This window comes from Trachypithecus francoisi, unplaced genomic scaffold (assembly GCF_009764315.1).
Source record: "Trachypithecus francoisi isolate TF-2019V2 unplaced genomic scaffold, Tfra_2.0 Lachesis_group2, whole genome shotgun sequence".
NCBI lineage: Eukaryota > Metazoa > Chordata > Mammalia > Primates > Cercopithecidae > Trachypithecus > Trachypithecus francoisi.
In genome coordinates this window covers 84,119,687-84,137,402 of record NW_022681465.1, presented here as the reverse complement: position 1 = coordinate 84,137,402, position 17,716 = coordinate 84,119,687, and the positions used below count along the sequence as shown (strand labels likewise).

Genomic DNA, 17,716 nt, shown 5'->3' with positions numbered 1-17,716 from the left:
TATGTAATTCCTCCTTTAGCTCTGAGAAGTTTGATGGACTGAAGCCTTCTTCTCTCATCTCGTCAAAGTCATTCTCTGACCAGCTTTGATCCGTTGCTGGCGATGGGCTGCGCTCCTTTGCAGGGGGAGATGCGCTCTTATTTTTTGAATTTCCGGCTTTTCTGCCCTGCTTTTTCCCCATCTTTGTGGTTTTATCTGTCTCTGGTCTTTGATGATGGTGATGTACTGATGGGGTTTTGGTATAGGTGTCCTTCCTGTTTGATAGTTTTCCTTCTGACAGTCAGGACTCTCAGCTGTAGGTCTGTTGGAGATTGCTTGAGGTCCACTCCAGACCCTGTTTGCCTGGGTATCAGCAGCAGAGGTTGTGGAAGATAGAATATTACTGAACAGCGAGTGTACCTGTCTGATTCTTACTTTGGAAGCTTCCTCTCAGGGGTGTATTCCACCCTGTGAGGTGTGGGGTGTCAGACTGCCCCTGGTGGGGGATGTCTCCCAGTTAGGCTACTCAGGGGTCAGGGACCCACTTGAGCAGGCAGTCTGTCCCTTCTCAGATCTCAACCTCCATGTTGGGAGATCCACTGCTTTCTTCAAAGCTGTCAGACAGAGTCGTTTGCGTCTGCAGAGGTTCTGCTGCTTTTTTGTTGTTGTTTTTTATCTGTGCCCTGTCCCCAGAGGTGGAGTCTACAGAGACAGGCAGGTTTCCTTGAGCTGCTGTGAGCTCCACCCAGTTCGAGCTTCCCAGCGGCTTTGTTTACCTACTTAAGCCTCAGCAATGGTGGGCGCCCCTCCCCTAGCCTCGCTGCTGCCGTTTCGGTTAGATCGCAGACTGCTGTGTTAGCAATGAGGGAGGCTCCGTGGGCGTGGGACCCTCCCGGCCAGGTATGGGATATATTCTTCTGGTGTGCCCATTTGCTTAAAGCGCAGTATTGGGGTGGGAGTTACCCGATTTTCCAGGTGTTGTGTGTCTCAGTTCCCCTGGCTAGGAAAAGGGATTCCCTTCCCCCTTGCGCTTCCCAGGTGAGGCGATGCCTCGCCCTGCTTCAGCTCTCACTGGTCGGGCTGCAGCAGCTGATTAGCACTGATTGTCCGGCACTACCTAGTGAGATGACCCCAGTACCTCAGTTGAAAATGCAGAAATCACCGGTCTTCTGTGTCGCTGGCGCTGGGAGTTGGAGACTGGAGGTGTTCCTATTCGGCCATCTTGCTCCGCCCCTATGCTATTATTTTAAAAAGAGTTTCCTGCTTAAGGAAAAGTTAAGCAGAAAACCCTAACTTTTTTATTTTTTATTTTTTATTTTTTTGAGATGGGAGTCTCTCTCTGTTGCCTAGGCTGGAGTGCAGTGGCACCATCTTGGTTCACTGCAAGCTCCGCCTCTCAGGTTCAAGCGATTCTCTTGCCTCGGCCTCCCAAGTAGCTAAGACTACAGGCCCACACCACCAAACCTGGCTAATTTTTGTATTTTTAGTAGGGGGTTTTGCCATGTTTGCCAGGCTGGTCTTGAACTCCTAACCTCAGGTGATCCTCCCACCTTAGCCTTTCAAAGAAAATCCTTCCTTGTTCTTCTGGGGAGCATGTATTTTTGCTTGTTTGGTTCAAGTAAAAGTAAAAAAAAAAAAAAAAATCAACCAAGTTGAGAGAAAAGCATCATACATTCTGTTACCATTGTGTTATTGCATCATCAGTTCCTGACTCAGCCTCTGCATATCTACTATGCATCAAACTGGCATTTTTTTTTTTCTCAAACAAAAGCTTACTATAGAGTAAATGTAGAGAACAAAATAGCACCTTATAGCAAGAAACTATCATAGGAACTGTGGCTCTGCCCCTTGGTATTCATTAATTAATTCCTATCAATTATAGTAAAATTTTCAACATCTGGTACTATGTGATTATCTAATTTCATCTGCAGAAGAAGCCTGAGATTATCTTTTTCTTTTTTGAGATGGCGTCTTCCTGTGTCACTTAGGCTGGAGTGCAGTGGCGCGATCTTGGCCCACTGCAACCTCCACTTCCTGGGTTCAAGTGATTCTCCTGCCTCAACCTCCTGAATAGCTGGTATTACAGACATGTACCACTACGCCCAGCTATCTTTTGCACTTTTTTAATAGAGATTGCATTTCATCATGTTGGCCAGGCTGATCTGGAACTCCTGACTTCAAGTGATCCACCCTCCTCAGCCTCCCAAAGCACTGGTATTACAGGCGTGAGCCACTGCGCCCAGTCACTGGGGATGGTCTCATCTCCATTTTACTCTATTTCCATTTTACAGATGGAATCACTGAGACACTGAGACACAGATTGATGAGTGACTTGTTCATATTCCCATGGCTACTGAAAACCAAGTGCGGAAGCCCAGGTTCTTAACCTTTAGGCTAATGTCCTTCCTCTTAGCTGCAGGAAGGCCTGGCAGAGGGCCCAGATTGGGAAAATGATCTTAGCAGATGAGGTGGGTTCTAGAACTAGCATGGATTAGAAACCAGACACAGGGAGTCAGATCACACTTATGTGAAGGGGTGTGTGGCTGTGTGATATATGAAGGGGCTGTAGACTGGACACCAAGCACAGCTGTCCTGTGAGGGCACATCCATACTGTGGGGCCTAGGCCACACTGTTCTCAATGGCAGGTTGGAACAAGGTATGTTCAGACAACACCAACTACAAACTCAATGGCAGGTAGGAACAGGGTATGTTCAGACAATACCAAATGCAAATGCCAAATTCAGGTGATTCTACTATGCACATTTCCAACCATCCTCACCACAGTCCAAGAGAGGCTTGCTGAGAAACAAAAGAGGAGTGTGTCTGATCTAAAATTTAACTGTTTTGTTCATCAGAGCCTCCGGTGGCAAAGCTGCAACTACTAGCCGTTTTCTCCCTGAGCAGACTATTTGCTTTTTTTCTATCAACTAAGCACTCCCTGGACACTCTCCCTGTCACCTCCTACCACCTTATCTAAGAATTCAGGATTTGATAACCTTGCAGCTCAGGAGGGGTTATAACATCAAGACCACCTCTGTGAAAACTGCAGCTCTTCTAAGTTAATCAGAAAGAAAAGAAAAGTAAGCATCTGTGCAGTTGCGTGCCACTTAACAAGAAGGATGTGAAAGCACTTGAAATTCTCCGAAAGATACATGCAAATACATCTCTGACAGTATTATGCTATCTTAAACTCTTAACACAAGGCAATAGAAAATAGTGGAAAAATAAGCCATTTTGGTAACTCTTGAAGAACAAGGGTTTCTTCATCATGTATGACTCATTTCTTAAATATTGTGAACCACATTAGTAAGTAGGCTACAGGTCATGTTGGTGACTACAGAGAAGTCACTAACCTTTGTTTACCTTCTTTACTAGAAACATTTCCAGCAGACTCTCCTCCTCATTCATACCCTAAGGCCTCAGTGAAATCCTAGTTCCTGACAACTCACCCTCATAAGAAGAGGCTACGACATCACCAATGGCTATTCCAAGGAAATTGTGACATTCTTAACTTAATCAGACAGGAAGATGAGGGAGGCTGTTATATTTCTCTACGAAATCTTACATGCAGGAAGAGACACATCACGAGAGACTGTTACCAAGGTGGGAAATAAGATATGTTGGTAAGTATACCTGCTAAAGTATGGCAAAACCTTTTTGAAGTAATGGATTTAATTTAATCCCAACCAGACAAAAGAGTTGCATGAACAGGCATGTGTGCTGATTCTCAAAACAAAACAAAATCCCAAGATATAAACTTTTCTTTTCTTCCAGTGAAACTGGGAATTATTCCAAGACTACTTTAAATAACACTTACTGTTCAATTATCTTGTGGGAAAGTAGTGATTATGTAGACTTTCAAAACACAGCCAATTCGCCTACCTCCAGTGGAATTCAAAATACTTTGTTTAGTTAGCAAGCAGTATTTATGGTGGTGTAGGTAGGACAGTTTTAAACTCACAATCTACGTGCTGTTATAAATATCTTCCTTTGGTCTGTGAGTCTGTAAATTCTCCAAGTGTTTTCTTCAATACTCGAGATTTTTACCAGAGATTACTGACAGAGGTGTACTTAAGATAGTAGGGCAAAACATTTTGTTTTATTCAATTTTATAACAAATGTTTATTGCGCTCTTAGGGACTGAAATGATACACAACTCCAGTGGATACCATTCCTCAAATGGTGTGTCCAGGCCTTGTGCAATATACAATCTGTGAGTCTATACATGGTGGCCAGGCCTATTATGTACCAGACCTCATTCTAGGTACTGAGGATATACTAGTGAATAAATTAGTAAAACAGTTTCTAGCCTGAGGAGCTTATGTTCTAGTGGGAAAAAATAGACAATAAATGTAGTAAGTAAGTAAAACATATAGTGGTAGTGATCAGTGCTTTGGGAGTAAAATAAGCAGGCTGGACTTAGGAATGTGGGGTGGAGAGCAGTATAATCTTTATTGGAATGGTCAGGGATGGCCTCGCTGAGAAGGTAATTTTAAGTAAAAACTTGAAGGAGATTAAAGAGTAAACCTTAAGACTCTAGTGGCAGAATAGTCCAGGCTGCAGGAACAGCACATGCAAAAACCCTGTGGCTGGAAGAGAATGAGTGAGAGGGTAGCGGAAAGAGGTGGTAGTCCTATTGGTAATGATAGATTATGTAGTGACTTGTATGTAATGATTAATAGAAGGCCTCAGCTTTCCAACTGAGGGAAATTAGAATGCCATTGGAGGGTTTTGAGTACAGCATGATGTGATCTGACATATTTTAGAAGAATTTTGAAGGCCACACTGTTGGGAATGATAGTATTGAAGCACAGTTGAGTCGGGTAAAGTACTTAGAAGGCAACTGCAATCATTCAGGCAACAGATGATGGAGTGCTCATACAGGGCTGACAGAAGGGAAAGTGGTAAGAGATGGTCTTGTTTTAGACACAGTATGATGGTAGGGGCCACAGGACTTCTTGAGGAGTTGGTCTTTCAGTGAATGAATGAATGAATAACAGTGAAAGACAGCCTAAAGATGTTTGGCTGAGAAACTGAAAGAAACTAGTCACTACCATTAGATTAAAGGGGATGCTGTCAGCAGAGCAAGATTTTGTGATAGGGGAAGCTCAAGAGTTCACTGTGAGATATTTTAAGTTTGAGAGTTCTATAAGTCATCCAAGGGGATATTTTACTTTGGATTAGAAACTTATCATAGCTACATGATATCTACATGGATGTAAAAATTTTCAAAGTCTATAGTATATAAATATTGTTTCTTATATTGTTTAGTTCCAGGCCATGGACTTCACAAGGTGCTTGGTGAGCTCTAAATGATACCTGCTTTCTGCTGGTAAATGTAAAATGAGTTTGTGATGGAAAGAATTCACCCATGAAGGCTGCTCGTCTCTGGGAAGAAGGAAGACAGGTAAAGACAGTCATTTCATTTTTTAGGTCTTCTTTGGAAATACTGCTATTATAAATTTAATAATTAAATTCTTTGGCATATATTGAAAGGCAATTTTAGTATTTAGGTCTCATTATTTTGCCTCAGACTTCTAGGCTTCCACGTTGTTTCCTCAATTAGCGGGATGGCTAGACCTTCAACGTCTTTCAGTTCATGATAAAGAGTCCACCAACTTCACTACTGCTAAAACATTTTAAGCTAACTGTTCTGTCTCATAAAAACTCCAGAAATTAGCTTCGGCACTAGAAGAAATACAATCAATATAAACTGATTATGTTACTTCTTGTCATCCAACAAGTAGTTTTCTTGAAGTTAAAATCAAAAGCTAAAATATTAACTGTAAAGCCCTGTGATAATACAAACTCCTGTTCTTGGCTATTGGAGGGAAAGAGGGGGATAATTTTAAGACTACCACATTTTGCAAATCAAAGCCCATGGGCAACTAGGTGCTTTGGCAGATGGTTGTTTCATCGATGATAAAAACTAGAATAGCAACATTTGTAAACTGCTTTATAGCTCATAAAGCATTTTTTATGTGCATTATCTCCTTTGATCCTTTAAACACTCTGTGAGTCAAGTGTATAACTATTTATGTTTTCATTTAAAGAAATAGACTTTAAGGGTCTAAGCAAAAGCATTGCCTATATATCTGCACTCCTGCCCTTCTGTTCAAAATCACTGGTTCTTTTTACCATATTAAGTTCCCTTGGAACTCTCCTAGAGAAGCACTGTTTGCTTTCCCATCATATGGGGCATAGCAAGTTAATAAATAGTTTCCACTTATGCCACTTAGCATTCCCCAGATCCTTCTTTAGATGGAGATAGATGGATGTAAATGTCTTTGACAACCAGATACTAGGAAGGTGTGTCTGTAAGTTCTAATCACCTTTGTAAATGAACTTTATTCCAGAAACAGATATTCACACATTATCACAAAGGAAAGCTTAAAATTATAAGACTTGTTGGTGAGGCACGGAGGATTTTTACAGATCATTAAAGCACCCCAGACATTCTGGAGCAACATATCTGTCCCACGTGTGAGTCACAAACAATAGGTATGTATGTATTCATGTGTTTGTAGGTGCACACACAAACTTGTATCCAGAGTGAAGGAATAAAGAAGCAAATCAGGGGATATTCAAAGTGTCCTTCCTACTATAATTTTGTTTGTTTGTTTGTTTGTTTGTTTTTGAGATGGAGTCTAACTCTGTCACCCCGGCTGGAGTGCAGTGATGTGATCTCGGCTCACTGCAACCTCTGCCTCTCGATGGGGGGTTGTCATTGTTGATATGAGACATGTCACTTTGGATACCTGTATTAATAGTGTTGAGGATGGCTTAATTGTACAGCAATAGCATAATAACTGTTTATAAAAATTTTAACAATAAGTATTTAAAGTTAAAATAGAAGTGTAAGAATATATTACAGTTGGATTTCTAATGTCTTTACAGAATCAAACACTGGATTAAGTTATGAGTAAAAAATAAAATTGAATGGAAGAAGAAAAGGAATGTATATGTTATAAATTTAAAATAAAAGTAAAGCCAGGCTCAGTGGCTCACGCCTGTAATCCCAGCACTTTGGGAGGCTGAGATGGGATCACTTGAGGCCAGGAGTTTGAGACCAGCCTGGCCAACACGGTGAAACGCCGTGTCTACTAAAATCACAAAAAATTAGCCAGGCATGGTGGCGGCCGCTTGTAGTCCCTGTAGTCTCAGGAGGCTGAGGGAGGAGAATGGCATGAACCCAGGAGGAGGAGCTTGCAGTGAGCCAAGATCGCCCTACTGCATTCCAGCCTGGGTGACAGTGTGAGACTCCATCTCAAAAAAAAAAAAAAAAATTAGCCGAGTATGGTGGCCTGTGATTCCAGCTATTCAGGAGGCCAAGACATGAGAATCACTTGAACCTGGGAGGCAGAGGTTGCAGTGAGCCAAAATTGAGCCACTGCATTCCAGCCTGGGTGACAGACTGAGACTCTGTCTCAGATAAATAAATAAATAAATTTAATTAAGTCAAATAAGATAAAAGCAAACTCTGAATAAATGAAGCTGGCATGTTAAATGGTACTGCCAGAACAACCTAAGGCAAGAGACTTTTATCTTTGAAAGAGATATAAAGGATGATAATTGGCTAATATTTAAAAGGCTATATCATAAAAGACAAAGACATGATTATTTTGGAAAGAGGATTGGAATAGCATTCTTGGCCAAGAAGAAGAAGAAATGGACAGAAGCTAATCAATATGCATGGAAGCTAATCCATGACAGATGAGAATTGGTTGAAGGGATAGGAAGAGGTAGGGAGGACCCAGTTTTGTTTTTGAGACGGAGTCTCCCTCTGTTGCCCAGGCTAGACTGCAATGATGTGATCTCAGCTCACTGCAACCTCTACCTCAGCCTCCCAAGGAGCTGGGATTGCAGGTGCCTGCCACCACGCCCGGCTAATTTTTTATAGTTTTGGTAGAGACAGGGTTTCACCATGTTGGCCAGGCTGATCTCAAACTCCTGACCTCAAGTGATCCACCCGCCTTAGCCTCCCAAAGTGTTGGGATTGCAGGCATGAGCCACCGAGCCGGGCCCTGAAGTGCTTCACTTTTATTCTCACACAAGGTGCTCATAACATTCCAGTTTGATAGGGAGGGCATACTTTCTGCTCCAGAGAAGTTGTGTGACTTTCCCAAAGTCACCCAGCGGGTGGTGGGGAAGCTGAGGGAAAACCCTTGTGCTCCAGCTCCCGAGTATATTTATACAAGAAATTCCTGTCTATGAGAGGATGAAAAGATGGATGGTAACTATCATCTTTGCCCAGGAAACAGTTGATGGTAAAGCCAATGATGCTATAAATTCTGTAACAGAATTTTCCATTCAATATTCCGAAAGTTTCTCTTACTTTGTAAAGTTTATGTTAAAATAAAATTTAAATATTATTTATAAATGCCAGTTACATCCTGTCACTCTCCTTCTTGGATACTTACAAAAATATGTACATTTGGAACATTTTATCTCATTTTGCATTAGCTTCCCCTATCGTTATTAATTATCAGCTCTGTAGTCTTAGGTTAATTACTTAACCTTTCTGAGTCACACTCCTCCCATTTGTAAAGGGGGTAATAATTTTGCAAAGCTCCTAGAGTAATTATGGGTATTACATGTTTGGCGAGGAAAGAGTACTCAATAAATACCAGGTATTGTTATTACCAAAGTATCAAGTGACATAATCTTTGATATCTGTTATAGAATTAAACATTTTTTCTTATTTTTTTAATTTACAGTTCTCTTATAGGCACATCTGCAGATGACAATGTTATATTTACAACACACATAAAGCTTTATTAAAATTTTTCTCAATTAAAAAGTTAAAACTATATTCATATATAGGTGGATTTTTTTTTCTTTTTCTTTTTTGCTATGACACATGTTCTATTTCTCCTCTCTCTTTAAGGAAAAAGAATGTACTAGTCCTTGCTAGAATGAAAGACATTTCTACAACTGGAAATACCCTAATTCCCAGTCAGTCCTCTTCAACAAGTGATTGCAGTTCTCTCTGGTTTTTGAGTCACATAATGAGCTCAGATTGTTCTTGCAACAGGCCTTCAGATTAGACAAACAGAAAGAGTGCATATCACCACAAACTCCAGGAAATGATTTTAAACATATCTCAATCCTTTGTAGATTGTTTGTGATAAGAATTGCATCATCCACATTGGAACATCCTGTGTGTGAAGTAAGGGCTCTGAAGCGGGATGGCCCTCCGCCTACACTGAAAAGAGAACAGACCCAGCCTTACTTACAGCCAGAGGGCTGCCCAGGTACTCTGCTTGGGAGGTCAGCTTGCTTTAAAATTATCCTGCTCACTTGAGACTGTTAAAAAGGCTCCAGAATTATCAAAGCCATGTCACCACTGTTTCTAGAGTTGAAGTTCATAGTGCAATGAAAGTCTCATAAATGAAACTAGCAAAATAATTAAGATTATTTTGTTAAAATCTGGTAGATCCTGATGTAAATATGCCCATAAATTCTTAGAAACATGGCACATATGAAAGAGCTAAAATTGTACTTTAAAAATAACAGAGTATGATTTAAGAATACTCAGACTAGAGGCTTCGGTGAGTTGTTTGAGGGAAAGGCGTGAAGTCAGGACTTAAGATAGACAGATTATAAAGGAAGTCAAAGTAAGCAGAGGAAAAAGGTACCAAAATGACAGCTTCAGAATAAGCAGTAAGGGAATAAAGAAAACAAAGTTGTGTGTGTGTGTGTGTGTGTGTGTGTGTGCATGCATGTGTGCACATGTGCATGTATTATATGATAAATCCATGGAAAAAGGACTCACAATTTGCAAAGGAATAATTCATGATCATACCACTTTCTGTGTCCAAAGCTAACTTGATTAGTATCAGAAGGAAAGTCAGTATTTAAACAGTCCTTCCCACATCTGCTACTTCCATAATGCCTATGCAACTGTCATAAATTAAGAGTAGAGAAGGGCACAGGGCCCATTGTCAAAACAAACAGGCAATTCTGGGTTCCAAGTTTCATACGATTTTCCTTGAGCCTAGAGTCGTGAAGACTGCTTGTCCTAACGTGGCCCACTCTAGCACTGTAATGGGATAACCCACTCACCTGGATCCTGGCCACAGCCCTGCCCTCTGTGGCAAGGTACCTTGGCAGGGCTGGGTCATGAAAAAACCTTGTCTCTCTAATGATCCAGGCCTTGGGAAAAGAAAATGAACTCTTAATATTAAGTGATTATAGCTAGTGACACTAAAAGAAAACCAACACCATTAACTGCAAGGAGTTTACATTGAGTGATGTCTTCTGTATTATTCAAAGCTGTCTATTCTGCATATAAATCTTCCTCACTGACTCTATTCCACACTCCTTAAGGCCAGCAACTGCTTTGCACTTTCTGTACCTCGTGTAGTTCAGAAAATCATGTCCATGGTTTTGCATCTCTTGTTTCTTTGCTTCATAAGACCAGACCAACAAAAGGACCCAGACAGACTTGCCTGGCCAATTTTTGTTCTCTGTCCTTCCTGCTTCTCAATTCCATATGGTTCAGCCCTTCAGGTCAGACAGGTGCTGTCTCTTCCTCTTGCATAGTGGGGTATGCTTGTATCATCTGGTGGTTAGGCCTTGAGCCTAAACTCAGTGCTACACCTTGCCAGAAAGCTATATACTGTTGTTCAAAGCACTGGCCCAGCCAATAATAGAGTGGTGCCTTGCTTCCCAGACCTATTGTCCTGTGTTTATTCATCATTCAGTGATGTCATGAGAAGGTCTAGGCAGGATTTAGAAATGTCCAGTGTCCCTGGTCTTACTAGCACTATAATCTCACTATAAACTGCAAATATACTTGTCTTTTAACAATGTCTTGGATACTTAGAGGGAATCTTAGCTAGAGAAAGGAGATATGGCTGCCTCTCGTGTTCCCAGGACTGCCTGGTGGGATCCTCTCAACTCTGTGTCCGTTTTCGTCTTGTTCAACTTCCAACCTGCAGCATGGCCAGTGGTTGAGCCCCTTACAATCCTTGAAAGGCTTATCACCTTCAGTAATGTCTATTACTGATGTTGGCTCTTTCTCTTAGATTCACTCTGCCCAGGAAAGCTGTTACTTAAAAGAATCACTTCAAATTCAGTGCCAGATGTCCTCAGCTAGGACATGTCTATGGACTAGAACAGTGGAGTTCATCTGAACCTCCCTTTCACCTCATAGGTCCTAAGTCAGTCTACTATAGCTCACTTTGTATAGCACTTGGGATAAATCATTTAGAATTAGGACTTCCATGTAGTCATTTAACAAATAATTATTGATCTTTTACTCAGTGCCAGATATCAGTCTGGGTGCTGAGAATGCAGCAGTCAACAAAACAATGTCCCTGAACTCAGAGACAGTGGCAGGAGACAGATAATGAGCATATAAACAAGTATATATCATTTAAGATAGTACTAATTGTTAGAAAATAAATCCACCTGTAAGGCTAGAGTGACTCAGCAGTTGAGTGCTATATAGATAGGGTTGCTCTGAAAGGTCTATGAGGAGGAAACATTTGAGCTGAGACTGAAAGATGAAAAACATTTGAGTGATGATCTTAGGGAAGACTCTTCCAGGCAGGAGAAAAGAATTTGCAAAAGCTTTGAAACAGGAATGAGTTATGCATGTTCAAGGAACAGACAAAAGACTTAGTCCTTGGAGCATAGAAAGCAAAGGAGAAAGTGTAAAAGATGGTAATAGGAAAGACAGGCTGACACCCAATCACAGAGCATCCTTTAGGGAATTTTAATCTAGGGAGTGAGCTGTGGTTTTTGTTTTTTGAGATGGAGTCTCACTCTGTCACCCAGGCTAGAGTGCAGTCGTATGATCTTGGCTCACTGAAACCTCCACCTCCCAGGTTCAAGCGATTCTCCTGCCTCTGCCTCTGGAGTAGCTGGGATTACAAGTGCCCACCACCACACCTGGCTGATTTTCGTATTTTTAGCAGAGATGGGGTTTCATCATGTTGATCAGGCTGGTCTTGAAATTCTGGCCTCAAGTGATCCACCCACCTTGGCCTCCCAAAGTGCTGGGATTACAGGTGTGAGCCACTGTTCCTAGCCGAGCCATGTTTTTAAAAGTTCACACTGGCTAGAGCAAAGAGAGCAGAATAAAGCTCACAAGAAGGGAAGCTGAAGGCAGGTGGAGAAGCTGCTGCAGCAGTGCCTGTGGGAGCTGGTGTTGGCTTCTATCAGGGTGGCAGCAGGAGAGACAGTGAGGAATGGCCAGGTATAATTGGTATTTTGGTGATAGGATTAACAGGACTGGCTCATGGATAAGATAAAGGGGAGGAGAAAGAAGACAAGCCAAGCTTTTTGGCCTCATTAGCTTGTGCAGAAAATCAGATACTTGTGTTCTCCCAGTTAAGTTTGGTATGTCTACTGGCCATTAAAGTGGAGACATTGAATGAATTGTTTAATATAGCAGTCTGAGGGAAAAAATTAGGGCTGAATATGTAAAACTGTGGGTCACTAGCTACTTCATCTGCTAGATTCCAAGGTCAAAATATACTGACCATATCATCTTTCTAGCCTTCTCACCACTTTACGATTATCAAAGCATCATTTGATAATTGTTAGACATGCAACTCTCTCGTATCCCAAATGGTTACAGTAATTGCTGATCTTTAGTTTCCAACCAGATGTTCTTATCTTTCCAGATGATTGATAAATTGTCTCTACATGCATTGTTTTCCATGTCTCCTCACATTAGTTAATACTCATCTCCAGCCTCTTCATCCCAACTGCTTAAAACCCAGCTCACGATTTACATCCTCCAAGACACCTCCTGAGAAATGCTGCCCTCTCATGGGATGATATCATTTTGTTTCCTCATCAAATAGACAGGCATGCCCCAACATGTGATCCTGAACCTTTCTTTGAATTCAATTGTTTAGGGTATCAAATGGAAGTTCACACAGAAAAAAGGCTTATGTATTATAGGGTTTTTTTTGGGTTTTTTTGAGACAGGATCTTACTCTGTCACTCAGGTTGGAGTGCAGTGGTGCCAACATAGCTCACTGCAGCCTCAAACTCCTGGGCTCAAGCGATCCTCCCACCTCGGCTTCCTGAGTAGTTGGGACTGCAGGCCACCTCCATACCCAGCTGATTTTTAGATTTTTAATAGGGATGAGGTCTCCCGATGTTGCCCAGGTGGTCTCTAACTCCTAGGCTCAAGTGATCCTCCTACCTCAGCCTCCCAAAGTGCTCAGATTATAAGCATGAGCCACTGCACTTGGCCACACATTACAGTTCTTATTTGATAAGCCAACAACAGCCCATTTACTCATTGAAAAGAGCTCTACAGAGTGGAGATTCAGAATCTGAAGTTCCAGGGTGAGTGGGGATGGTCTGGAGCCTTCTGCTGCAACAAGGAGATAAGGTCCCCATGGCAGGACCTATGTCCACAAGTGGGCATTAACTCTGGCAGAATAGGAGCTATGGCTCTTCTTCCCAAATACAACTTTCAAATTACCTCATTTCTCTGGGTTCACTTGCATTATTATTATGGGAACTAGATTTCCATATCCATCGAGGTGGTTGTTTTTCACCTGGGTAGAATGGCCATGCTTTGAAAACATAACCATCACATAGCATGAAAAGACTGGGGGCACTTTGAGGCAAAAATAAAAAGTGTTAATATGCTAGAGAAAGCCACCTTTGTACATTTTGCATTGATGTTTGTGAGGACCCTTCACCACATGGAGGGGAGAAGGCTAACTTAGAACAAAGCAAGTAGACAAAACCTTGCTAAAGAAAAAATTTAGGGAACAATTCTACCATTTAGAAATGGCCCAGAGATAGCATTAATAACTAGGTGATGATTTACAAAGTTCAATGAATATCAGTTTATGTGATAAGAAATGAAGACAAATCTATCATTCTATCTATCAATCTACCTACTTATGTATTAGATGGTCAAAACTGGTATTATAAATTTGCTTTTGAATATTTAGAGACAATTTTCTATCCAGGTTTTAAAAAATGAACCATTATACCATCCCATTAATGATCAGTCTGCAGTTGTCAACTCTCAAAGTAAGATTGTTCATTTAAGGATATTTGAGGGCCACCCATTTGTAGTACATTTATTAAAGGCACCAATTTGAAAAAGCAATTGAAGTCAAATATGAAATTTATTTTGTGTTTTTATTGAAATCATAAAGAAGAGAATATTCTTACCAGTTGCCTTTTGGATTTATGAACTGCTGCACTGCATAGCCAAACTGTTCACTTGAAGGACCAGAAAATATTTTTGCTTCTGGGAGACCAACATTGTATGCCAAACAACAATTTAAAATGCCTATTAAGAAAAATATGAAACAGCACATATTTACAATTCATGAATATAAGTGTGTCATATAATTCTTGAAGGTCATTTTTAAGAAAACTTGCTTGACCTAATAATTATTACTTATCAACGATTACCCAGAAAAAGTAACTACTGCTTTTTAAGTACTTATTTGGAGGCCTGGCACCAAGCTAAATACTATATATGCATAATTCATTATATTATTAATCTCTTCATGGCAACCCTAGAAGATAGTTACTAATATTATCTTTGTTTTGTAGAGAATTTTGAGGTTCCAGGGGATAAGCATATCTCACCGCTGGAAAGAGGTAAGGATGAAGGCAAAATTTGAACACAAGACTTAAAACCACTAAATTACTTCTAAGTATTCTTAAGTAATTTGAGTTATATTTGTCTTTCCCAAAACAACAAGCCTCTAAGCCACCCAAGGGCAAGGGCTGAAGGGTATCATCTATTTATTCTGAATCACCTTGAATATCTTCACATGGACTCTATATGAAACATCTGTTGAAAAGGCATTGATGACTACATCAAAGAAGATAGAAAATTACAGCTCCTTGAAAATTGTATTATTTTCTTTCAGAAGAGATCATTATCATTTTTGAGGATGAAAATGTAGGGGTGTCATATCTTTTCTATTCCAGTGGGAACTGTCAAAAGTGGTTTTGTTTCTGATGCTTCTTTCTGAATGATTAAGAAATGCTAATCATTTCAAAAAACAGAACAAAGACCAAGGCAGATAAAGCCTTGATAAACTTTATTTTTTTTAATTCTTATTTCTAATGGAAAGGAAGTGAAGGAAAGGATAAGGCAAATCATGTTTCTCTGTCTGGCACTGACAGCATTAATGTTGCCAGTTCTTCATCCTACAGAAAGAAGGTTGTGTGTATATTAATGCTCTCTCTGGAGATGGGAAAGTGCCTTATGTTGCTTAAGATCAATATTTACCTTTGCAGACACTGAAGACAGAATGGAATCTTTAAAATCAACATCAAAGTTCCATTAACATGTGCTTTCACAAAGAAATGTCCTACTTTCTAGGCAGCATTACAAGTGCACAGTATTTCATATGTCTATTGTTTTAGGCACTAAAAGGTCAGAAGAAAAAGGCTTGCTCTTCCATTGGGCCTCTGCATTTCTGGGAGCAGATTCTATAGAGTGCTCCGAAAGGATAATGAAGTCAGTGATGAAGCAACAGGGACTTAAAGTAGTTAACGTGCCTCTGTAAGTGCCAAAATCACTCTACCAGGGATTTGTCCACACAAGGAGTTCAGCTCTTTATTTCTTACAAATAATGTGCTGCCATGAAGAGAAATACAAATACTTATTCTGAAATACTCTGTAGCAAAATCTACAAAGCTTAACATCTGCAAATTTTCTCCTTAACATCTATTTTTCATATGCATCATTGCTCCTTTTTATTTTTGAATAATAAAAAAATGCAAAAGAAAATAACAGCAAATTAAGCAGAGAACCAGAATTGGCATGCAGAATACTGGTGTTTTCAATCAACATTTATCTTCATCCCATTGTGGAGAGCTCAATAAATGGCATTTGAATATGTTATCAATCATCCAACATACTAGCGTGGAGAGATGATGCCAAACTGCTTTCACTTTTAAAATACCTAATGCTGGAAAGGACACATGTGACTGTATATACAACAACCTCATTTTCCCCCATTAATTAGAACTGGGCAGATTATGTAATGACAGGAAATTATGATGGAGTTCATTTTATCATTTAGCAGTTCAATTTTATCACATATATAGGCATATATGTGTTACTATATATGTATATATGTATATTATTAACTTAGGTCTTGTCATTGAACTGAGAATAAAATCTAATTTCCTCACTGTAGATTCAAAGGTCCTTCATGATCGAGCCCTGGTGTATCTTTCCGACTTCACTTCCCACCACTCTCCTCCTCCATCCCTGTGTTCCAGCCACACTCACTTCCCTTCTGTTTTTTGAACACATGCAGCTCAGTCTGCTCATGCGCTTTGCAGCTGCCTGTTCCACTGCCTATAACATCCTCCCCCAACACGGCATGTTGGACTTTGCTCAAATAGGTTTCTGCTCTCCCTTGCCCTTCTGTGTAGCAGCAGCACCCTTCTTTATCACCATATCACTACTGGAGCAATTAGCCAAAATTATCTTATATATCCATATTATTTTGTCTGTGCCTACTAAAATGTAAGCTCCTTGAGAAGTCAAACCTTGTTTCTTTTATTCACTCTTACTTTCTCAGCACCTAGGATAATTTTTCTAATAAAATGTATTTTAATTACTATATGTTCTTCAATAATGATTTGGAATATAAAGAAAACTGGAGGGAAAAATCATTCATAATCTTTTCATTCTACTGTAAGTACAGTTAATTCAGATGTATTTCCTTCCAGTATTTTTCCTCTATTTAAATTATAATGTTTATTCCAAATTGCATCCTACTGTTTCTTAATGCTTATGTGTGCCTATGTCAGAATCATCCTGACTCATTTGAGTGCCACAACAATCCTGTGAAACAGCAAAACCAAGCTATTATTAACAAATTACAAATTAGGAAACTGAAACTCATGAAGGCTAAATGTCTTTCTTGCGCAATGTCACCCACTCTGGGTCTAGGTTTGGCTCATCTTTCAACTTTATTGTCCAGAATTTCTATTAATAAATGATCTGCTCATTTTTACTCACAAAGCATGTCCTTCTTTATCACCATCCCTTCATTTCATTGATACTAAATATCCTCTTTTCTGCTACTTAAATCTTTCCCTTTATATCCTGCCTCTTTTGATAAATCTGGACAATCTCAAGTCTCTATACTTTTTCTCTTAATATGTATTTACAACTCAATTCTCTGTCATCATTTCACACTTGGCATATGATATTTAAATAGCTCATAAACATTTAATGGAAGTATTCTGTCTAATTCATCATCTATTTCTTCTTTGCAATCCCAACGCCTATATCTTCTGATGTCTGTCCTCATAGCTCAACTGAATCATATGGATAATGAGAACCATATTTGGTTCACCTTGTTTCCTTCCTCCAAATCATACCCATGTGTCTACACATACTTAAAAAATGGACCATTCAACATATATTTATACAGCTCCTTTGTACCAGGCATTTTTTAAGGTACTGAGGATATTGCAAATAAATAAAACTAAACTATCCCTGCTCTCTTTGCATTTCCATTATGGTAATTTTACTAAAAAGATGGCATCAAAATGTATAAGTGTTAAAATAAAGAGTGGTAAAAAGAGCCTTGAGCTCAGTATTGAGAAGAGGGTAAATCTAAGTTCAACGGTTCCACAAAGGAGGTGGCAATTAATCTGGATTTTGGAGGACAAGTTGGAATTCACTACATAAAGAAGAAGGCAAAGTTCATCCCAGGCACCAGAAACATCATGTTAAACAGGCCTAGGGTGTGAAAGAGAAGAGTA

The 17,716-nt window shown here is 39.9% G+C and overlaps 1 protein-coding gene across 3 annotated transcripts in view; it reads right to left on the bottom strand.

Annotated features, from left to right (window-relative positions):
- Positions 1-17,716, bottom strand: part of ITGA2 (integrin subunit alpha 2) — a 112,729-nt gene that overhangs the window by 59,947 nt on the left and 35,066 nt on the right. For 2 of the 3 annotated variants that reach the window (XM_033179544.1, XM_033179546.1), the window contains one exon: positions 14,138-14,258. The exons of the other annotated variant lie outside the window; for it this stretch is intronic. In XM_033179544.1, coding sequence (XP_033035435.1) covers positions 14,138-14,258 — 121 coding nt within the window. The remainder of the gene's footprint in view (positions 1-14,137; positions 14,259-17,716) is intronic. 3 annotated transcript variants of the gene reach the window in all.